At 40.5% G+C, this 22,415-nt stretch overlaps 1 protein-coding gene across 5 annotated transcripts; it reads right to left on the bottom strand.

The window, feature by feature from the left end:
• Positions 1 to 539: 539 nt before the first annotated feature.
• Positions 540 to 19,652, bottom strand: ESCO1 (establishment of sister chromatid cohesion N-acetyltransferase 1). 5 transcript variants are annotated; one of them, XM_083518162.1, is made up of 12 exons: positions 19,521 to 19,652; positions 18,328 to 18,523; positions 16,261 to 16,365; positions 14,122 to 16,157; positions 13,382 to 13,493; positions 11,522 to 11,588; positions 8,659 to 8,773; positions 7,929 to 8,060; positions 5,326 to 5,415; positions 3,254 to 3,394; positions 2,236 to 2,423; positions 540 to 1,081 (listed from the first exon to the last, which is right to left on the bottom strand). In XM_083518162.1, exons 4-12 carry the CDS (start codon positions 16,153 to 16,155, stop codon positions 934 to 936), a joined length of 3,027 nt encoding a protein of 1,008 aa, XP_083374288.1. In that variant the 5' UTR covers positions 16,156 to 16,157; positions 16,261 to 16,365; positions 18,328 to 18,523; positions 19,521 to 19,652; the 3' UTR covers positions 540 to 933. The 5 variants fall into 5 exon arrangements, 4 of the variants coding, with proteins under 4 accessions (XP_083374288.1, XP_083374290.1, XP_083374289.1 ...); XM_083518164.1 differs by lacking the exon at positions 19,521 to 19,652 and having other exon boundaries at positions 16,261 to 16,310; positions 18,328 to 18,637; XM_083518163.1 differs by lacking the exons at positions 18,328 to 18,523; positions 19,521 to 19,652 and adding an exon at positions 17,574 to 17,668 and having other exon boundaries at positions 16,261 to 16,362.
• Between the last annotated feature and the right edge of the window lie 2,763 nt (positions 19,653 to 22,415).

Below are 22,415 nucleotides of genomic sequence, written 5' to 3'. Positions count from 1 at the left end.
GTGTTTCAATCAACTTTTAATATTCAACCATATCAAAGGCATTGATTAAATTTACTGAGCATTAGTACATTATTTTAAAATTATCAAATACTTTACTTTTAATCTACATTATATACAGGTCAAGAAAGGCCACAGCAGTTTTTCAACATATGCACCCTCTGAAATTGGAGGGATTTTGGATAAAGTATCAAAGTGAAGTCCACAAAAAGGTATGCTATTGCTGAAAAAAGTCAGGGCTTCCTCCTTCCCAGGCTAATCTATTCAACACTGTCTTTTTAAAAACATTGTTTTCCATTCAAAGTGTACAGTGGTGCCCCGCAAGACGAATGCCTCTTAAGACGGAAAACTCACTAGACGAATCTTCTATGGGCTTGCTTCGCAAGACGAAAATGTCTTGCGAGTTCCTGCGGGGTTTTTCCCCTCCCCCCCTTTTCTAATAGCGCTAATCCGCTAATGGGCTTGCTTCGCAAGACGAAAAAACCGCTAGACGAAGAGAATCACAGAACGGATTCTTTTCGTCTTGCGAGGCACCACTGTGTACGGAAACTAAACAATGTCATGCTGTAGAACATCTTTTAGCGATGATATGTATGTATAGGCTCTTATTGAAAAGAAATGCTGTCACTGCCCTGGTATATTACTTCATTGTGAACTTCAAAATGTACTTTAAAGGCGACCACAGTTCTTGCACTAGTTGACAGTCCACTATGAACAATTATATACTGCATGTAAACATGACTAAGTTACTATAGATATAATACATTCTTTATATAAAAATAGCCTTTAAAAAAAATTACCCTACTTTTTGTACTGTTTACAGTTAACAAAATACAGCAACCACATTTTGGTTGTTACTACTCCTGAGTTAACTGCTAGGAAGTGCCCCATTCTCTGTCTGCAGCTGGGCAATAATTTTGCTATAAAATTTCCACTCTAAGCAGGCTGTTGTCCATTGAGAAAGTTATATACCAGGAACTGACTAGTACCAAAGTACCGTGTTGCAAACAGTTTTCCATCAGGGGTAGGATCAGAAAAGGCGATTTCTTCTTTACTCAAATATGAGCCATATATAAAGTTACTCCTGTTTAAAGATATTTTAAAAAGGAATAGCGTTAACATATACAGGTACCATGCTATTTGATCAAACAATCCCCATCAATCAAGTGAAATGACTAGTACCATCAAATGCCACCCTATTCCATGTTTTTTAAAAAACGGTTTTAAAGACCAGAGGGGAGGGTAAGAAGAGAAATTACAACAGTTCACACAACTTTTGAAATATGACTATCTACTCTCTGGACTCATAGTTACGATAAAACAGAAGGCTTCCAATAATAGCAAATAAAGTGAAAGATGTGACTGGCTATTTACTTTTTATGTTTTGCAAGCATGCTTATTTAGATTAATATTCTGATTTGTGAAGCACTTTAGAGTATTCAAATGACTGTATAAAATGCTAAATATTTTGGACACTATTCAGCTGTGTCCTGCCCAAGAGTGGAATGAGATTCCCCCTTTCCTCCTCCAAAATCTACCCCTTGCAGCATCTGCCATGTTCCACAAATCTGGAGGACATCAATGCGATCTGTGATTTGATGCTGGTTTTCAAGCTGGTACCTTGTGAAAATCATGAGGAACTGGGCTTTGGGTCCATGAACTGCTCTGTAAAAATAGTCTATCCAACACTATAAGATATATCCACCCAACTGGGAAAGCCACAGCTGTGGGGTGCTGTCAAGGCCTGTGGTTTATTTGGATGGAGAGAACTACAGAATTGCTCCCCAGTCATTCAGCCCTCTCTCATGGGACTTTTTTGGGGGAGGAGATCCAAAAAGCTCCCACTCCCTCTCCACAGAAGGGGGGGGGGAACCCCTGTGGTTATTGCTGCTAAAAATGTGCCTTGCCACTTCCCTTTCACAAACACTCTATCTTTTTGTTCCTTATTGACACATCCACCGCAGCACATTCTCTCCTCACCTCTGGCTAGAATTGAGAAGGGAAGGGCAAAGATTGTAGGGCATTTAAAAACTCTGTACAGAGGCCAAAGAAAGTGGAACTATTCTTAACAAACAGCAGAGGTGGAAAAAGCCTTCAACCAACTAGGTTTTGTTTGTTTCTAAGGACTGAGATGCTCTCGTGGGTATCAGGGATGGTGTATGTGTGCCTGCAGGCACCATGATGGGGACTCCAGTCCTATAAACACATTTCATACTAAAATACAAAATAAATATTTACCTCAAACATTCTAACATCCGAGAAGCAATTTTCTTCCGACGCATCATGCTAAACACCCAGATGCGACTAATTCCACAGATAGCAGGCTCAGGAGACGTTGAGCAGCACCAAGCCTTTTGCCTTTCAAATGTGACTTTTTCGTTTTCTGAACTAACTTCTGGTATCTTTTCTTCGATAACTCTGTATCCCTAGAGAACAAACCTAGCTTCAGCATACTTTACCAATGCAAAGTGCACTAAAACAGCTAATGTAAGGTGAACTTGTCTATTATAGATGTTTTCATCACTACCTCCTTTCAGAATTTTGTTCAATCACACCGTTGCCATTTTTATTGCAAGGAAAAGAACAAAAAGCAGGCAGCTTTCGTGTTTCAAACTGAGAAATCGTCTGCTAGTGTCAACAGTCACTCCCTACAATGTGGAACTTTAGAAGTTAATTAGGGTATATGGTCTGCACCAGTCCCCTTCAGGGTGTGTCTGTCCTCTGACCAGCTGGGCCAGCATACAATTCATCTTGACAGTATCCCTCATTCGGATGTATTTTTTTGGGGTAGAAGGAAATACCTCATTAAAAAAACACCCCCCAGCTATGTTCTTTATGATATCTGAGCAGAACTAGAGAACATTGTCTTCAGGCAGCTTGGAGCTTGCAACAGACAGACAGAATTCTGAGTAAACCCACTTACAGAAGATATTCCAGATTGCTTCAGGCATAAAGCTAACAGCTCATTTTATAAAGGAAAACAGTTCACATATGCTACTCCTTCCCTCCGCAAACAGTTCACATTGTCCGTTACAGAAAGGGTTACTGCCAGCTGTGTCAAGAAGCATATGGAAGTTTAAAAACAGAACAAAAGCCAAAAACCAGCCTTCAACATAACTCAGAAGACTGAGCCACTTGCAAATAATGCTCTTTATAGTATAGCCTACCCACAGAAAATACTACAAAAATGAAGAGAGCTTTTAAAAACCACCCAATGAATGAAGAAGAAACTTGTTCTGGACGCAGCCTTACTCACCCATTGGATATGTTCGGCGATTAAGCATCCTGTTACTTTTTTATCATTAGAAATAAACAACAGTGTCTTAGTTCTGGAGCATGTAAGAGGAGCTTGTTGAAATCCCAGATCATTATCTACCATCTCTCTGATTTCGTCAACCTGCCAAAAATTGCATAATATAATTATACCCAGTATATTCACAAGTAAGAAAAAGGTTTTTAAAAAATAAGTTCTAGGTCTACTGAAGAATCTGTAAAGAAATAAAGAAAAGTGCAACAATGAATATCTTGGAAAAGAACAATGATTGTTTCTGTTACTGCGCAAAAAAATCAATTTGTGTCTTTGTTGAAATATTAAAAGGGACCATGGAAACTTTTTTAAAAAAAAATAACCACCCACAGTTGGACATATGAACAACAGTAATTCTTCCTTGTTCCCTGTTACAGTAACTCAACAGAACTCCAAAGCAAGTTGTTCATTGTTCTGGGAATTTGAGTTTCAGCCCTGCCACATAAATACTTATATTTATCAAGTGATTATATGTTATATTGAACTCAGAAATGCCATGAAATGCCATTAACAAAATGAAAATGAGCCACACTAGTCAAGCAATTAGCTTTAGCTGATTAATATAGTGAATAACGTCATCTAGAAAAAAAGTTCCAAAACATAACAACTTCAACTACAGATTTAGGAAGAATCTAAAGATTTAAAAAGGAAATAGCTTCAATGCACTCCACCAGGAATGCTGTCTTTTCACAGACAGTCAGCTATAAGCCATAGGATCCCTGTTTTCCCACTCCTTTCTTTGGCATGCATGCACAGGGATACTTAGACACACGTTCCCACCCAATCTGTTCAGTCAAGGAAAGCAATATTGCTGCTTCCTCTTCCTTGATTTGGCAAATGAGGTGGGCTAGATGGGGATATGGCAGATGTGCCTTCTATTTCCTGACATGGCCTGGTACAGTTCCTGTGTGTACACCACTTCACCCACACCAGTGAGAAAGATGGTTTAGATTCAGCCTGTGGGTCCCCAGATGTTGTTGGACTACAACTTCCATCATCCCTGAGCTCTGGCCTTGCTAGCTAGGGGTGATGGGAGTTGTAGTTCAACAACATGTGGGGACCCACAGGTTGAGAAAGACTGGTTTAGAAGAACAGGGTTCAGTTAGGCCCAATAGAGATCCTGTTACATTCAGGCACTGTGCTTGCACAAACCCTGCATATTTCCTATGAGGCAATTTTAATCTGTTTTAGTATTTTCACTTTTGTAGGTTTTAAAGTATGGTTGTGATTTTATTGTTTCATCTCTTAGTAAACCTCCTACTTGCAAAAATTTCAGGAAATAAATAATTGCCTATGACAAGGCTGTTTAATGTGCTTTCCTACCTAGTTCCTCAGAATCAGTACTAAGAGTGGTTATATTTCCGGAGTCTATTTCTCATTCAGATCTTCTCTGCAAGTTCTGACATGTTTTTCTTCCATGGAGGAAAGACATCACACCTCAATTGCAGGTTTTTGCTTTCTATTATCAAAAAAGTAGCCTCTACAGTAGAGTACAGTAAGTTCCAGCTTGGCCTTGTAAGTTAGAATTTTTTCCCTACATTTTTTCCTTCCAGAGCTCAGCAGTGGCCTGTCAGGATAATTATCTACTTCTATTCAATAACAAGCTCTGGCCTGGCACTTTAGCAAACATGATGTTATCAAAAATAACTGGACCATTCATATCTATTATATCTGTACCTTTACATGCCACAGGTCCATGTGGATAGTCAAAGGCAGCAGATATTTAATCTCAGGGAAAAGTTTATAAACAGTCAGCCCCTATGCATTCACTTTATTTAAGTTTCTCTAATCTACATATAGACCCAAAAAGAGAGCACTAAAATAACACTACTAGTAACAGGTATTTCTGGTTGATGATTTGTGTGCTGATTAGGAGACAGACAGCTGATGTTAACACAGGAACCAACCTGTTAAATGCACTTGAAATTATGAGCCAAGTTCATACAAATGCTTAACTAAGCTATTTGCTCATGTGAAAAACAAAAAAGAGAATAGAGGGTTTTTTTAAAGGTTTGTTCTACCTTTCTTAGTGCATATTTTGGATCATCAGGAAGTACCATTATTATCTTGCCATCAGGATACTCAGCCAAAATTCTCTCTTTTTTCCAGCCCTAAAAAAGCACATAATAAATACTTGACTAAATAGACACTTTTACATTGCTTAACCCAATGTTCGCAACTATTATTCCTGGTAGGACTATGCAAAATGATCTATATGTAAGAGGAATGGATTTCTGCTTGTATGACAGGACTTCACTTTCCCCTACCGCAGCGCTCAGCACACCCTTAAAATCTGCATCTTGTTTAGTAGGCAACAAACCCAATTGGGTTGTGGTTTAATTTATTCATATTAACACTGTTTTAATACTTCAGAATTTCCTCTCGTTTTTTCTGTGGCTGCCCCAAACAACTCTAAGACAAATTAGCTGAGAACTGGTATGTCAGGAGTGCTCTGATGGTGTTTCCTGCTTGGCAGGGGGTTGGACTCGATGGCCCTTGTGGTCTCTTCCAACTCTATGATTCTATGATTCTATGGTACAACTTGGTTATCAGAGCCAATAGCCCAAACACCAAAGTAGAGCAACTATATGTGCAGGTGGATGCATTCTATTCTCTAGCGAGCAGAAATGAGCAGATTTTAAAAACTGAGTTTCTTTAACAAACATTGTTACCTCCATAAATACAAAATATTACATTTTAACACCTTGGCATGCAAAAGACCTCCAGGAGGTTTTCCATGAACTGAGTGGCATGCAATGGTTCAAATACGGAATCATTCATTTTGTAACTGGTCATAACGATCATAGTCACAAAAATGAGGCTAGAAAAAGAATAACTACCTTCTAAGAACCTAAAGGGATAAGTTGCTATGCTGTGTGTATCTGAAGTTAAACATACTCAAAAATTAGGTAATTAAGTCTTCTTCAGATCCACACTGATGGTGATTAATGAGCAGTACCTGCATGGAAAAACAAAACAAAAAGCCACTTAAGTCTATTAAGATGGGACTTAGCCAGAAATTAGAGTTTATGTTGCTCAGAAAGGATGCAGAAAGTTATGGTATATTTCACTAGCCTAAGTGACGTATCTCTGAAACACAAAACACTTTGAAGAAGGGAGAAAGGGGAACTCCCTGGAAGATATGCTGTCTTCTAAATTTAAAACATTACTTAAAAATAATAATCTGGAACTGTTGTTTTCAGTACTACATGCTTTTTTCAAACAAATAATAATAATTATAATGTACTAAAGCAACTAACCACTGCTACCAGATGAAGATCCTTTTCAGCACTAGCAGTAAGAATTCATTTCATCAAGGTATTTGGATTTCTATTCCACCCTATTCAAAAGGTAGGTTTCAATTTTAGAAACCCAGAAATATTAAAATAAACTTCCTCAAAGTCTACTAATATGCATTCTCATCTCCATTTTTGGATTTATTTCTCCCTTACTAATAGCGATACAGGGCATCACAAAATGAGGGTAGAATTTGTAAAAGATTAGACTAGGGAATGCATCGCATATTGGGCTACCTCCAAAGACAGTTTGGGAACTGCAGTTAGTTCAAAATGTGGCTAGCTGTGACCAGGCATTATGAGCACAGAAGCCAGTGCTTTGCCAACTTCAGGGGCTATTGCTCCATTTCTGGGTCACAAAACCTCCAACATGCACCTTTAATTTAGCTTTCAGTTTATATCAGTCATTAAAAAAACTAATTTAGTCCTGTACTTTCATACAATCAAAGAGTTTAGAAACAAGAGCCTTATTAGTAATATCAATTGCTATGCTGTGATCATTTTGAAGGCAACCCTGGAGAGAATAAGTTTTAAAAAAAAGCTAAAATGGCTTAACTACCTTGTATAGGCAACAAATACTGGTCCGATCGTTTTCAGATAGCCTCTTTTTTAACTATAAATGTTGTGATATATCTGTGGATGATTACTTCTTTTAAAAATTATATGACTGCGAATTGTACAACTATAATGATATACAAAATATTCTTATATCCCAAGCTAGATTTGAACCAAAGATTGAATTTGTGTCATATATAAATTAAGTAGCTTGGTGAATTCAGTTCAGTTGTCCTGGAGGTCTTATCAATGTCAATGTACAAAAGGTAACATGTATGATAAAGAAAACAAACTTCACTGATTTTAATGGAAGTTACAGGGGCATATTATATTTAGACTAATAGCAGTTTTGTTTGGTGTGCAATTTTTGAAATTAAAAGTCAGACTACGCAAAGTTTAGCATTTTCTATTAGCCAAGTTACTTGAAAATATGGCCATACCTAATTTACACATATTTACAGTTTTATGCAAATAGAGAAACTACTGACTAGATTAGTCCATTCTTGAGTGCTTAGTCATATACTGTAATACTGTACTGATGCATAGGAAAAAATACCAGGACCAGAAAAAAACACTTGAAAAGGTATGATGAATTAGCATTGATACATTAATACTGACTAGCATTCAAAAACACATTTAAATGGATCTAACACTTTCCTACACTTTTTCAGGGTAATTGTTAAATAGTCTGTATCCAGCAGTAAACGCTGTTCTGGTTAATCCATAGCAAAAGCTCCAAAGCATACAATGTTATATGAAAGAAATGTTCTTACCACATATTTTACAGCACTTATGAACTGATTGTGGAAGAGTAGATGTTGAGTTTCATCCTCAGGATTTGAAGCAGTATAGAGCATCCCACAAATGTTGCAGGAAATGGCTCCAAATCGCTTTTGTCCTGCATCCTATATTAAAAAGTAAATATAGTGCTCATTCAGGAGCAGTAATACGCACATTAAACAAAGTTTCTTAACACAATAGGCAGTTTACAAAAACATGAACCCCTGCTGACTCCATGTTGCTCAAATTTACACTACTTTCCATTAGTATGAGGACAAGATTTTCTCAATCAAGTGATTTGTTTGAATTCTGTTTTTCATACACAAACCAGCAAAATGCTAATGTGAGAGAGAGTATGGAGGTGAGTTTCTATTTTGTTCACTCATGGAACAATACCTGTCAGTAGTGATCTGGGCACCCAGAGTCAATAATACAAGGCACGATTTTCCTCTCTGTGACCAAACCCCCAAATTTGCACTTTACATTTCCTTATATAATTAAATAATAAGCATCAATGTATTTAGGAGGAATAAAAGTGGGCGCCATCCATGACATTGGTGGGTGGGTATTTAGTCAGTGGGCTGTAGCCAACGCTAGTCCTACGCAAAGTAGACTTAAGTTCATTAATTTCAATGGGTCTACTCTGCGTGAAACTTAGCGATGTACTTTGATTAAAATTATGCACAAGAACAACATAACATACTTACAATGCACAATACTTACTATGATCAGCTGCTTATCGCTATCTTTTGCTACATCTTTTGGTTTTCGAATATGTTCTTCAGATGAAAGGATACCACCACATTTTGATGCTAATGCAATCTTTGGCAAACATGTCCTTTAAGTATAAAAACAGTTCAAATGAACAAAATGTTGCCTATTTCTCTATATATTTTAATATGAACTTAAATTCAGCTAAAAATGCAAATATTAAACCGAAGTAACTGGAACCTATTTTAATGCAAAAAAAATCTTTAATTGTTCAAAATTCTTTAGCTATGCTTTGTTGAAAAAATATGGTTCATATTAAAGAACAAGCAAAACCGACAAGTGCAAATCCTACACTCATCTGATAGACCAGGATTGTAAATAACCACTTGCTTGGCCAACTAAGAATTGCTTCCAGGTGACCACACACAACTGACCAACCCCATCATGATTCTCCCTTGAGCCTTAAGGCAGTGTTTTTCAACCACTGTTCCGCGGCACACTAGTGTGCCGCGAGATGTTGCCTGGTGTGCCGTGGGAAAAATTAAAAAATTTGAAAGATTTTTTTTTTTAAAGTCAAATTTTCGATTGGGGCGCCGTCCCCGGAGGGAGGCGGGCGAGTCGGGCGGCGAGAGGCGGGGCGGCGGCGGCAAGGAGAGGCCACCCAGCGCGGGGCTCTCGCCGTCTGCCTGCCTGGCTGCCTGCGAGCTCGGCGGGCAGCGCCTCCGTCCACCTCCGTCCGCAGCGCCCACCTCGCGGCTCTCATTCCCTGCCCCTGCCAAAGCTCACCCAGCCAAGCTCTCCTTCCTGCCTCGCTTTGCTGCCTCCTCCCCCCCCCACCCCCAAAGCTTGGAGGTTCCCCGGCGCCGACCCGCAGGTTTGACCCCCTTCTCACACCTGTTCACACCTGCAGATAGGTAGCCGTGTTGGTCTGCCATAGTCAAAACAAAAAAATTCCTTCCAGTAGCACCTTAAAGACCAACTAAGTTAGTTCTTGGTATCAGCAGCTTCTCTTTCCAGTCTATTTCTGAAATTCCTTTGTAGTAAAACAGCTACTTTGAGATCTTGTATAGAATGTCCTGGGAGATTGAAGTGTTCTCCTACTGGTTTCTCTGTCTTGTGATTCAGAAATAGAATTTCTGAAATAGACTGGAAAGAGAAGCTGCTGAATTACAACTCATTACCAAACTTAAAACCACGGAGAGACCTGGCCTGAACAAAGACATTGGATTCTTATCTCATTATACATGACAAAGCCATTTCTCACCTTCTCACCCCTTGCTTTTTCCTGTAAGACCTATTGCAGTCGTTAAGAGTCGTCAACAGGCTCATCTCAGCTATCTGCCAATCACCCATTCCCACCACCCTTCTGAGTAATACCCCTCCCCACCTTCTCACTATATAGAAGGATCTGGCAACTTCTGTTTCAGTGTATCTGAAGAAGTGTGCTTGCACACGAAAGCTCATACCAAGAACTAACTTAGTTGGTCTTTAAGGTGCTACTGGAAGGAATTTTTCTGTTCACACCTGTTCGCGCTCCTTGCACGGAATGGGGCGGATGGGGAGGAACGGGGCTTGCCGCTGCCTCCGCTCGCCCTCCCCCCCTCCGGGAGGGAAAAAAATTGAAACTTACACTTTCGTGCGTCCCTCCCGGCGTGACGCTGCGCGCTGACGTCACGGGGCTGTAATGGTGGTGTGCCTCGAGATTTTTTTCATGAAACAAGTGTGCCTTTGCCCAAAAAAGGTTGGGAAACACTGCCTTAAGGAACTTACTGGCTTTCTAAAAGTTCAGCGAGAGAAGCCAGCCTGCTGGGTTTGGGAGGCTGCACTAGTGTCTGTTACTACCATGCTATGATTCTCAGCGGGTTGTGCAAGCAGTACAACATTAATGGAGGTTGTTCTATGCAGCTTCCCATTTGTCCTCAAGGGTGGTGGAAAATGTAGCCTTAGGAAAAAAGACATGGACAAAGGGTGGGGTTGGGATGAAACTCAGGCAAGGAGGAATGATTTCTCTTTAATATGTCATTTGCCTGGTAGACTATCAGAAATATCTATGGGAAATGGGGGGGGGGGGGCTTTCCTTACTATGAATGATGAAGAAGTATAGTGGAGCCTATTTAGAGAGGGCACCGTTCAGCGTGCCCTGCTTATCCTAACAATATGGTTGCATACAGTTATGAACATTTGAATTCTCAATAGCAATCTTTTAATTATATCATCACTCAGGACTTCAGTCAATACAAATTGCATACAACTCCCACAAGGAATAACTGCATTTATATTCAATAAGCTAACAAGCTAATTGGAAGCCATAACTAAGTCTATAAAAGTTTAATACTTCAATAATAAAAAGATAGCAACGTCTAACATTTAAAACCTCTAATTACTTGATATACAGAATAGTGTATGGCAAGAACCAAGACTTGCATAAGAAAAAGTATGGGGAGCAGCAATATTTGTTTCAGAGTCTTCATAGGAATGTCAGGGGGAAGTACTAGTTTTGGCAGAGCCTGATCATGCCAGGAGGAAAGAATACCCATGACTTTAGAGGCCTGAAAATAAAGGATCTGCAGCCACTCAAAAGTTTCTTTTTCAAAACCAAGGACAATATGAAAAGGAAGGTGTTCTTGCATCAACAGCTTCTGTCAGTAGAGCATGAGAATCTTAATCTCAGGGTTGTGGGTCCAAGACCCACGCTGGGCAAAAAGATTCCTGCATCGCAGGGGGTTGGACGAGATGACTCTTGTGATCCCCGGCAACTCTACTATTCTACAATTCTATGATTCTATTTCACTAGTTGTGGTGAGAAGGGCTTAATACAAGCTTTAAAAGGTTCACTGCAGGAACAAAGGCAACAAGCAATGCAACTAACTGATACCTGCTCTCATTTGTCTCAGAGGTTTTATTTGTGAACAGAGTCCGAACCAACTGCTTGGGAGCTGCATCTATAAAGGAATAAATGTGTTACTTTACTTACATGAACACACATACATATATATATAATATCCCATGTATACCCAGTATTTGAGATTTTATCTGTTTGATGGCAGAGAATGACAGACATGCAGAAATAAAACACAAATATTAACCTGAAATAAATCGATTTTCAGTGTAACTTTGCCTTACAACATACAGTTTTATATTATTGAAGGTTTATATCTGGCCACTTTTGTAACCAAATGCAATTTTGGATTCAGAACAGTCAAACACAATCCCTTGAACGTACAGTACTGAGCATAATAGGAACCATTACAGCTGCTATGTGTGGTCTGCATATGGAAAAAAATGGAAGAGGGTACAACTCAGTGGGAGAGATTTCATGTAGAGGATGCCAAATTCAATCCCTGGCATTTCCAATCTTAAGAATCCCAGGCAACATGACTAAGAAAGACCTAATCTGAAGCTTCACCAAGATAGCTCCCATGAAAGTAGAGAACACTAAGCTAGTTAGAACTATTGTATGACTCAAACATTAAGGAACAACTGCCAACACAGTAGCACTTCTAATAATGATTCAAGAATTGCAGTATATAGCATGTAGCCAAAGAGCTTAGTACTTAATATATAGTACTAAGACCAGCATTATACTTAAGGTGATATACTAAGGTAAAAGCAGTAGTCTAGTCAGCAATGGCATAGTCTGAGGTGAACAAATTTTGAACATACCAGGGAGTCCATTCAAAGAAATGTGAACTTGGTAAATAAGAACAATGGGATAAACTGCTGCATGTCATTATTTGGAAGGGTGGGCAACCCTTTCGTTCCCAAGGACATATAGCAGTGGATGCACAGTTGGCAATCACATGCTAGTCAGCATGGCCAAAGCCAGTGATGGTTATGGCCTGGACTAGTGGTTTGTAGGGCCATTCACACATACATTCATATTTTCTCACGCACACAGCACATGATTGTGTTTAGGCTTGCTCTTCCACGTATAAATGGCTTAAGGTTTATTTGGTACGACACCAATCTCATTTTGCCTCCAAGCGAGTCATTATCACTTAGCTACACAGTTCTGAGCTCCTTTCTGGACTAGATGAACTCCACCTCTTTATTTTCAACAGCAACTGGGAGCCAAAAGGCCAGAGGGTCTTGCTGACCAAGAGGTCTCTCTCTGCAACACCCACTGTGGCTCTCCAGCTGCCCTGAAAATGTGAAGCCAACTGGAGCTTATTGGGTTGTTTTTATTTTATTACCTAATCTGTTTTTTATATTGTGATTTTATGCTGTAACAACCCTGAGACATGCGGGTGTAGGGCAGTATAGAAATTTAATAAATAATAATCTGGTGTGCTACAGCTCTCCTTCCTAGTTGAGGCCAGATGCGCTGCTCCTTGCCATCTCTGCACCACCTCCACAAAGTTACAGCTGCAGGCTCAAACAGTGCTTGGATCATGTTGATGGTCCAGCCCTAAAGATCTGGGGCACTTGCCTCCCTTGCAGGACATATAGAGCAATTTACATGGAAAGTTGCGTGTAATTCCTGCAAGGAGAGCCTGAGACCCATGAGCTGTGGTCTAGCTAGTCAGCTGCCATGATACTTTCAGCTTAGCCTGTCAAGGGCATAGTGCTGGAATGGATGATACACGGTGCCTTTTCCAATTCCTGCTTCTACAGTTTTATGAACAAATCCGTCAAGCTTCCTGTAATACAACTTGTAATTCAGCTACTGATAATTCACACAAATAAGATGCTATAAAGTTGTGAAAATGTATGGAACTTGTATTTTAAGATTCACCTTGAGGTTTTATTTCTGCTCTTTCTTTTTTTACTTCCTTCACTGGTGACTGTGCTGTAATTATTTTCCTTGGCGTACTTTCTGGACTTGAGTCCAAATGTAAATTGAAGCCCTAAAGAAAATATTGAAACATAGCATTTTAGACAAACTATTCCACTATGTGTCTTACCAAACCAGACTTAGAAAAACCCATATGAATTGACTATATTAGCAATCTGACAATAGATCCAATACTGACAAAAAGAGTACAGCACTTGGGAAACAACAATCATTCACGTTATTTATTCCTGTTTAATTTAGTAACTGAATTACACAAAATAGCTTTTAAAAATCTAGTGGCAAAAATATTGCGGATCACTTTTTGCACTTGGTGCTGCCCTGCACATGATTCTATTGACCACAGAAAGCTATTATGCTGTGGTACACTGCAGAGATGTCTGGTTTTGCTGTTGAGGGGAAGCTTTGGAAAGCTTCTGTTGTACTGTAAAACAACAATGGATGTGCTAGAAGATTTTATGGGCAGCCAACCATGCACACCTGCTTAAAGTGAAATTGACCAGAATAGCTTTTTCACATGATTTTGAAAAAGTAGCAGTAAGGGGATGAAATGACCCATTTTAAGCAGATTGCACCATGGTATATTAAAGTAACTGCACAAACTGCCTCACAAAACATTTCTAATCTGACGCTGAAATATAATAAATGTGTACAATCATACAAGAATATTAAAAACTGATTACCTCATCTGGGGCTGGCTCAGGGCAATGGTGTTGGCTCAGGGTAGAGAGACCGTTTTCTATAGCCACCCTGTCTTTAGCCTGGATTCCTTTAGAGCAAGGTATATTTAACTTCTGCTCATGTGCTGCGTTGCCATTGTCCTCTGATTGTACCTGTTTCCTTTGGGCTTCTGGAAGGTGCATTTCTACCATTACTGCTTCTTGTTGTTTCTCTGGAATATTGCACTTTAACAAACCAAGTGCTGGTGTACTTGAGGAATTTGAAGGACTTTGGTTCACGTGATTAACCTTTGCTAATTTTATTTTGGTCCATTTAGAGTTTTTGTTTGCAGTACTATGTCTGCCATTCACAGTACATTTGACAGACATTCCTTTTTTGCTGGGGAAAAATCGCTTACACTGAGAGTTCTGATTAGTTTCCTCTTCAGTAGATACTGCAGTTTGAGGCAACTCCACTACAGTATCTCTCTCTTCCTCTTTTCCACATTCAGCATTAGGATGATCTCTTTTTACTTCCACAGTGTCTGACTCAATCTCACCTGCAATTTCCTCACATAGCTCAAGAATGCTAATCTTTTTTGACTTCATCACATCCTCTGGTTGATAAGCAGGCTTTTGACTCAAAGAGTCTGAAAAACCTCTCTTTGCTTTTACACTGATTTTTCCATTTCTATGCACAGATTCCTTTTCTTTACTTATTAACCTGCATGTTGATGTCACAGAGCAGGAAGTTGTGTTGACAGACCCATTAGTAGATTCTTGAAGGCTACAGTCAGGACTATTTCTTGATTCTCTTACCTTCTCTTCAGATGTGGTCAAATCACGGATTTTAGAACCCACCTCATGTTTTTTCTGTTTCAGAGAATCAATTTTCTCAAAACTTGTTATTTCTATTTCTCCATTATTATATTCATCGCTTTTCATGGTTTTTTGTTCCATTATTGTCTGGACAGAGTCCAGCTTTTCATTTTTAATACATGGAACCTGTTTTTTCATCTGGGTGCATTGCTTTCGAGTAGAAGCACGTCCTCCTTCAATTTTTCTGCTGCGCAAAGATATGGTAGGCACATTAGATGCTTGCTGCAATCTTGGTGATCTTCGAGTTTGATGCTCATCATGTGAAACAGCAGGTTGTGACTGAGGAACATCCTGCACAGTCTCCTTCCAAGAGTCATCTTTAGCTTTTGTGACATGCAACTGCTCTTCTGTATTTCTAACAGTACTTTTTTTAGAATTAGTATCTGTTGACCTTGTAGTTTTTTTCCCTTTGTCAGATTCACAAGCTTTTTTATCACTGAAAGTTTTAGTCCGCATCTGTTCAATGCTTTGAGAAGCTGATTTTTTTGCACAAGATTTTTTGGAATTCTGAACCTCAAAGTTGACCTTGTTACTTTTAAGGAATTTAGTGGCTTTAGTAGTTCTACCCTTTTTGGAATTTTCTACCCTCGATTTTGATTCAGAGGACAAGTTCTTATGAGTAGCTCTATTGTGCAATGCTGAACGTCTATTACACAGAGCTTCAGTAGAACACTTTTTAATATCTGCAGATGAATTCTTTTGCTTCTTGGTTTCATGAGAAGTCTTACTTTTGACGGCACTGGATTTTTCCTTCCCTGTAGAAGTGCGTTTGGAGGAAGTCTTTGTACAGCTCAGATGGTTACCATGGTTTATTTTGGAAGATTTTAGGGATGCTTTCGTAGAAGATAATTTTCCTATAGGCTTTAGGGAAGTTTGTTTCACACGTACTGCTTTACAACTTTTCTTCTTTAATTCATTTGAAGTCTGTCTGGAATACTTCTGTGCTCGTTTAGTTTGGGAGGATGGTTTAGACGATCTGTTTATGGAGTTATTGACAGCTGTCCTGTTAGTTTTTGTAGAGACTTTGTGCATTTCTTTCTTCAACGCAGTATTTTTATTTGATTTGGCATGAAGCACTTTTTTTCCTTTGCTAGTTGATACTGATTTACTATTCTTATCCAGTTTCTGCCGCTTAGCAGGGGGTTCTACCAGCACAGATTTTCTTTTCTGTGCTGCCATTTCTGAAAAAGACAAGTATTAAGTCATTTATACAGTATTTCCAACTATTTCTGCAAAAAATAGAACTTAAATGCAAAGTTTAACATGATGACTTGGCTTACTCACAGGTACTGCTTTATAAATAAACTCTGTCTCAGCTGAAGAAATGTGCTGATCTGTGAAAAACACATTCCTTATAAATTTGCATCCAAGGAGAGCATTACATATCTCCTATAAACACAGAAACAACAAAATATTATTGGAAATGACAGTTTTTTACAGTTATCCCTCAGTCGTATTTCATTACAGTAGTGAAACGTATTTCCAAGAACATGCGTTCAAATTTTCAACTAGTTTTCTAATTCTATGGGAAGCTGCAGATATTTTGTGAACCATATATCAAATAAGCAAGAGTTTCAGGTAATAAATAATATACACATTTTATGCAAATTAAATCGGGCACAAAATTATTCCAGGGATGGTGAGCTGTTGTCCTTCCAGCTGTTGTTAAACTACAGTTCCAACATCCCTGACCCACTGGTCAGGCTGGCTGAGGCTGATGGGAGTTGGAGATCACAGGTTCCTTTCCCCTGCCTGACTCAGCTTCAAGCTGCTCTGTCTGTTGCACTCTTGATTTGATTCTAATTATTCTAAAGTAAATGAAATTTTAACAGGATTTGTCTTGAAGAGCACAGTATCAACATTTAAGAATAAGCATTCCTTCTAACCATCTCAGACTCCTCCAGGCCTTATTCTGCTTCAGATCCTAATAATGCCATTTTACCGTGCACGTCAAAGTGCAAGTAGATAAATAGGTACCACTCTGGCAGGAAGGTAAACGGTGTTTCCATGCACTGCTCTGGTTTGCCAGAAGCGGCTTAGTCATGCTGGCCACATGACCCGGAAGCTGTACGCCGGCTCCCTCGGCCAATAAAGCAAGATGAGTGCTGCAATCCCAGAGTCAGCCACGACCAGACCTAATGGTCAGGGGTCCCTTTACCTTTTATCACAAAAGCCCACACTATCCCAACTGTGGGACCACCTGACTTGTACCAAAGGCCAGGTTTTGTACACAAGGCCATAGATTTTCATCATCAAGTGCCTCATATGGACATTATATTGTATCTTTCATACACACACTTTGATTTGTATTCAACACAGCCACCCCGCCTGTACAACGGAACTTCCCTCACTCGGTAGAGCACGAGACACTTAATCACAGAGTTGTGCGTTTGAGTCCCATGTTGGGCAAAGAGAACTCTGGCATTGCAGGGGGTTGGACTAGATGAACCTTGTGGTCCCTTTCAACTCTACAATTCTATGATTTCTCCCTCATCTCCCCACAAACCCTTAAAATCTGATCCAGAGGGATGGGGGAGGGGGCTGCAAGAAGAGGAAGGCAAAATCTTGTTGTGTGAAGTAAGTGCCGCTTACACAACATCGGATACTGTTTGTGGTCAGTTCAGGTGATATCCTGAACTCCTACAAAATCTTGGGTTGTGCTGTCTTATGATGGTAGACCGTAAAGAGGAGCTTGCCAAACCAGTTCTTTTATCAATGCAATGGGTACGATTTAGCACATCCAAAGAAGTTTAACACATCCAAAGAAGTGGCTTTGTGCCACTTCCCTTCTCCCCCTCCCCCTCACCTGGCTAGTACCTAGCATAACAATAGCCAGATTTGCCCGTGAGGGAGAGAAGCGGGGAGCTGGAGGGAGGCCATGTTACCTGCGAGCGAACCCCACTGAACTGAATGGGGCTCCCTTCTAAGTCCGTAGTTAAAAGACTGCAGCCCAAGCCCATGTTGCCTATTGACACCAGAAATCCCTAATCCGCTATGCACCGCTTCGGGGCTCCATGGGAAAAAGAAAGGGGAGTCGAGCTTGCAAATACAAAGAATGTAAGGAGTGTTTTGAGGCGCGGGGGGGGGGGATAAGTGGGGGGAGGCGTTGCTCCTCTTCCCCAAGGCGCTTCCAACAAAGCCAACATTCCCATAGTCGAGAAACGGGCGCACCCCCGTCGGTTTCCTTCTCTCTCGGGGTCCCGATAGCCGAACTGGGGTTCGGGGTGGGAGGGGGGAGGGAGAAGGAGACTCAGGCGGGGAAAGGCCACAGCCTCCGTATATTTCTTTCTGGTTTTATCCCCGCCCCTCCCCACCGGCTGCTTGAGGAAGGGCAGGAGGATTGTCATTTACCTCTTGAGGAGAAGGAGGAGGAGGTCGGCCAAGTTGCCCCCTCACAGGACGAGGCGCTTCGGGGCCGTGGCGCCAGGTGGGCAGGCGAGGCGGCGGCGCGCGCAAAGTGGCGTGGGGAGGGGGAGGGCTCCGCTCGAGGCAGCGTCGGTGTCACCCGCGCAGGTTCCTCATGTCACCCGGCCGGCGCCGAACAACACTGAGCGAGAGAGAGAAAAGGGAAGCGACTAGAACGCCTCCTCATATCCGGGTATCACGCCAGCCCAAGGGCACTCGTAGAATGGCTTTGCAGGAGGATCTCCGGTCCCCGATTACAGCGCTCACACTCCTCCATGTGCGGGGCAAGGAAGCGAAACTTCTATTTACTTATGAAAAACCTATTCAAGGGTGAAAGGTTACAAGCCCTCCTTTCGCTGTACTGCTTTGAAATAATTCTGTCTTTGAATCCGGGGAATGATTACATGCTTGTCAAAAAGCAACAACTGAAGGGCACCGGGTTAGAGGAAGGCCGGGCCGAAAGTGTTCCACTGATTTCCACCAACTGCCCCACAAGAACCAGGCGCATTGAGGGTTTTTAAAAAAAATAATAATAAAATAAAATGTTTATTTCTTTTGAAATAACCACCCAGCTGCATTCATGCAAAAACCATTTCTCTGTCTTCTACTGCACCCGACAAGAGTCAGTTCTATTTCCAAACCCCAGAGTTCTGTTCCAGTAACCAATCAAGAAAAAGTATTGTTTGTTGTGGAGAAGTGGGTTATGGCTGCCTGAGCACAACCATCCGCTGCCCAGTGTACCTCCATCATTCTTACCCTAACCAGTGCCGGATTTATGTATAAGCTAAACAAGCTATAGCTTGGGGCCCCACTCACTTGGAGGCCCCCCAAAAATGTAAAGGAAAAAAACCCTGGATGTACATTTCCAAAATATAAGATAAAAAATAAAACCTACATACAGCAACAGTGTTTTGTGTTGTGTAGTATGATGTAAGTAATGGCTGCTGCCTGCTAGCCTGCTCCATAAAATATCACTGGTTTGCTCATTCCTATATATAGGGTGCCTACATTCTGCGTGTGCAAATGGCTTTAGATAACAATTAGGTCCATAAATTACCATATAGCCTAATATTCAACAAAAAAAGAACTACAATTTGTTGTTGACAAAGGACAACTGGACATATAAAGGGCCCCATTACCTTCAGTAGCTTAGGGCCTCATCATTCCTAAATCCTGCCCCGCCTACTGCCGAAGGAGTCGAAAGACTGCGTTGAGAAACCAGAAGTATGATGGCGGCGCGAAACGTCTTGTTGCTTTAACCTCCCTTTGCGAAGACACCATTTTAGTCCCGCCCCCAAAGCGCTGCCAGCTGACACCTGACAGTCACGCTTACTGCTGCCCGAAAAGCTCGCAGCGTCTGGGCCGGATATCCGGCGACGAGCTTTCTAAGAAGCACCTGCGCATGAGCAGTTGAAGGCAGTTGTCTCGTTCGGGTGGCTGTTCGTTCCTTTTCATCTCCCTCCAAAGCTCGGTGTTCCAAATACACTGTGCACACTCGGACTGTTCCTTTTGGGAGCCTGGGGTCCTGGTGCACATATGTATAATGTATATGCATATAAATCTGCAAACCTCATATATACACACACTTCTGCAAACCCCGAGTCTTCCCACGCCTTTCTCTTTTGTAGCTTCGGCTTCATACGGGAAGGCACTAGAGAGAATTAAATTCGCAATTATACACTGTAATCCTTTTTATATAACGGAATTGTACCAATTCCTTCCTTCATCCACCGATAAGAGATTGCGGCACTAGAGCGAACTCTTACTGCTCCCGTCAATAAAATGTAGTACCGTATTTAAAGGGGCTTACTCCAGGAAAGCGTGTGTAAGGAGTGCTGTATACGAAAAGATTTATATTTATTTTCTGGTTAGTGTTAAAATCACTTAGCAATTTATTGTGCCCTGGGGAAAAAGAAGTCAAACGAATGGCATAGCAGTGCTCTTAGTCCTACAAAGTAGGTAGGACTGAAAAGAGGTTGGGGGTTGTTTGTAGTACAGTATTTAAATATTAAGAAAACACTACATGAATAGAATTATAAACATATGTAACTTCCTAAACAAAACAAGTAGTTTGGGAACAGTTATGGTTTTAGAAAGTATTTTTTATAATAGAAAACTACTGAATTTCTTGATTTGGCAATACTGGGAAGAGAACTGAATTTGTACTATATTTCAGTGCTAATGTCCCCATAACACACAACTCTGTTCTAATCCCATACAGTTGGTAATCCCACCAATTTCACTTAGACTTCTAACCCAAGAAAGGATTGAATGGATTTTCCTGAAGAAAAGTCCCATTTAAGTCAATGTACTGTACTTTACTTTTGCTTCTATAGAAATGAATAGCAATGGGCTGCTTTATTTGTTTCAAGGCTCAAAGTGAAAGCAAGTCTTGCTGTAGTCAGTGCATGTAGGATTGAAATCTTCATCCAAAATCTCATAATCAACTTTCGAATTAAGCCGTATGACTCGGTTTCAAAGTATCTTATATGAAAGGCTTTTGAGCATATGTTTTCTGTCTTTAAATTCTTCATTGTCATCATATTAACAAGACAATACATTCTCAGACTCTTTTTTTTTTTTTTGAGGTCTTGTTTCTAAAGTACTTTTCAGGGAGACACTGAATGAAAACTTCCAGCAGCTGCTGGTTTATGAGGACTATTTTAGTAAGAGGATTATTTAACAACTCATTTTAGAGAATAATTGATAACTCTCCCACATGCTGCTAGATTTTGCAACCAGTGCATTCTGCGCCCTCCCCCACCCCGCCTAACTTGTGCTTTTCTGCTGTGGAGAAGAAGCAGGTTTAAAAGCTTCAGAATCTGTTACAAGGAAACTAGGGATGATGCGTGATAATTCATGATATGGGGATGGGGCAGAGGGATGGGCTGTCACCTGCTCCCTTCACCCACCGCAAACAACTTTTAGCTCCCTGTTAAGTCCTATATGGGCTGTCCAGCAGAATACCAGAGGTGGAACTGTGCCTTAGACAACAGTGCAGAAGGAAGCAAATTTACTCGTATTGCTTCACTATTCCATTCTGTTAATACAAATACAGGAATTTGTGTATCTGGATATGTGGGAAATGTGCTGTATTTACTCAGGAGGAGATCATTCTTGAATATTACTCCACTGCGTAGGAAACAGCGGAGGGACAAAGTAAGAAAACATTCCAGAGCATAGTCTCAAATTCAAAATATTTATATCTCTTTTTTAAAAAAATAATTTTTATTAACAGGCCAATTACATCACATTATCCATATCACATTAGTTCCAAATTATACAGCCAAATTTTAAATTTTGTTCGGGGTGCCCATACATCAAGTTCCGCTCGAGTCCAAAACAGCATCACTTATCTTACTGCTTTAATTAGACAGTTCTATCTTGTTTGATCCGGATAGTCCTTTATTACTTCCTTTCTCTTCTTGTTGTTATCATAAATTCCTTTCTTTGCGATCTCTGATGATTTTCACAAGCAGGTTAAAAGCTGGCATTCTATGTGGATTTTGCACTCTTCCAAAAATCATATCGATCAGGGACAGCCTCTGTACAACGCTTCCATAAACAAAATTAATCTCCGATCTGTCCTTTATTTTTCTCAGGCTTACCAAATAAATCAAATGAGTCTGGGGGCTCTGTCAGGCCAAACTCACATTCCAACATTCCTTCTCATTTGAACAATCCTGATTCTCCTCCCCCAGTCCTTCTTCCTCCGGCAAGCCTGTCTTGGCGAGACGCCATTTTTTAACTGCGTCCAAAAAAAAACAACTCTTTTCTCACCGTTCTCCAGTCTTCTTTCCTATTATAATACATCCCACATAGTTCTTAAAGTCCTGCCTATGATTCATAAAAACGCGACGATCTTGTTTCTATCTGGGGTGAAGGGTTATTAATGTCACATCTTGCAGAAAAAAAGAGTTTTTTCCTCCACCCCCCCCTTCGTTCCAAACATACAGTCTCCTTGTGGTAATTCATCAGAAGATTTACTTATCCGTCCGTCACTCCTGGTCGCAGAGATCCATTAATCAGCAGTC

Source organism: Podarcis liolepis (assembly GCF_965112155.1).
Source record: "Podarcis liolepis genome assembly, chromosome: 8".
In the NCBI taxonomy this organism is placed as follows: domain Eukaryota; kingdom Metazoa; phylum Chordata; class Lepidosauria; order Squamata; family Lacertidae; genus Podarcis; species Podarcis liolepis.
Note: the sequence above shows the minus strand (reverse complement) of the source record. Positions and strands in the feature narration are given on the sequence as shown.

What these genes read in the sequence shown, in the direction of transcription:
- ESCO1 (XM_083518162.1), bottom strand. Translation starts at nt 16,155, where the DNA reads ATGGCAGCACAGAAAAGAAAATCTGTGCTGGTAGAACCCCCTGCTAAG. An exon ending in CTGAGCCAGCCCCAGATGAG is followed by an intron (nt 13,494 to 14,121) that starts GTAATCAGTTTT and finishes TATTTTCTTTAG; the next exon opens with GGCTTCAATTTACATTTGGA. An exon ending in TAAGTGCTGTAAAATATGTG is followed by an intron (nt 5,416 to 7,928) that starts GTAAGAACATTT and finishes GTGCTTTTTTAG; the next exon opens with GGCTGGAAAAAAGAGAGAAT.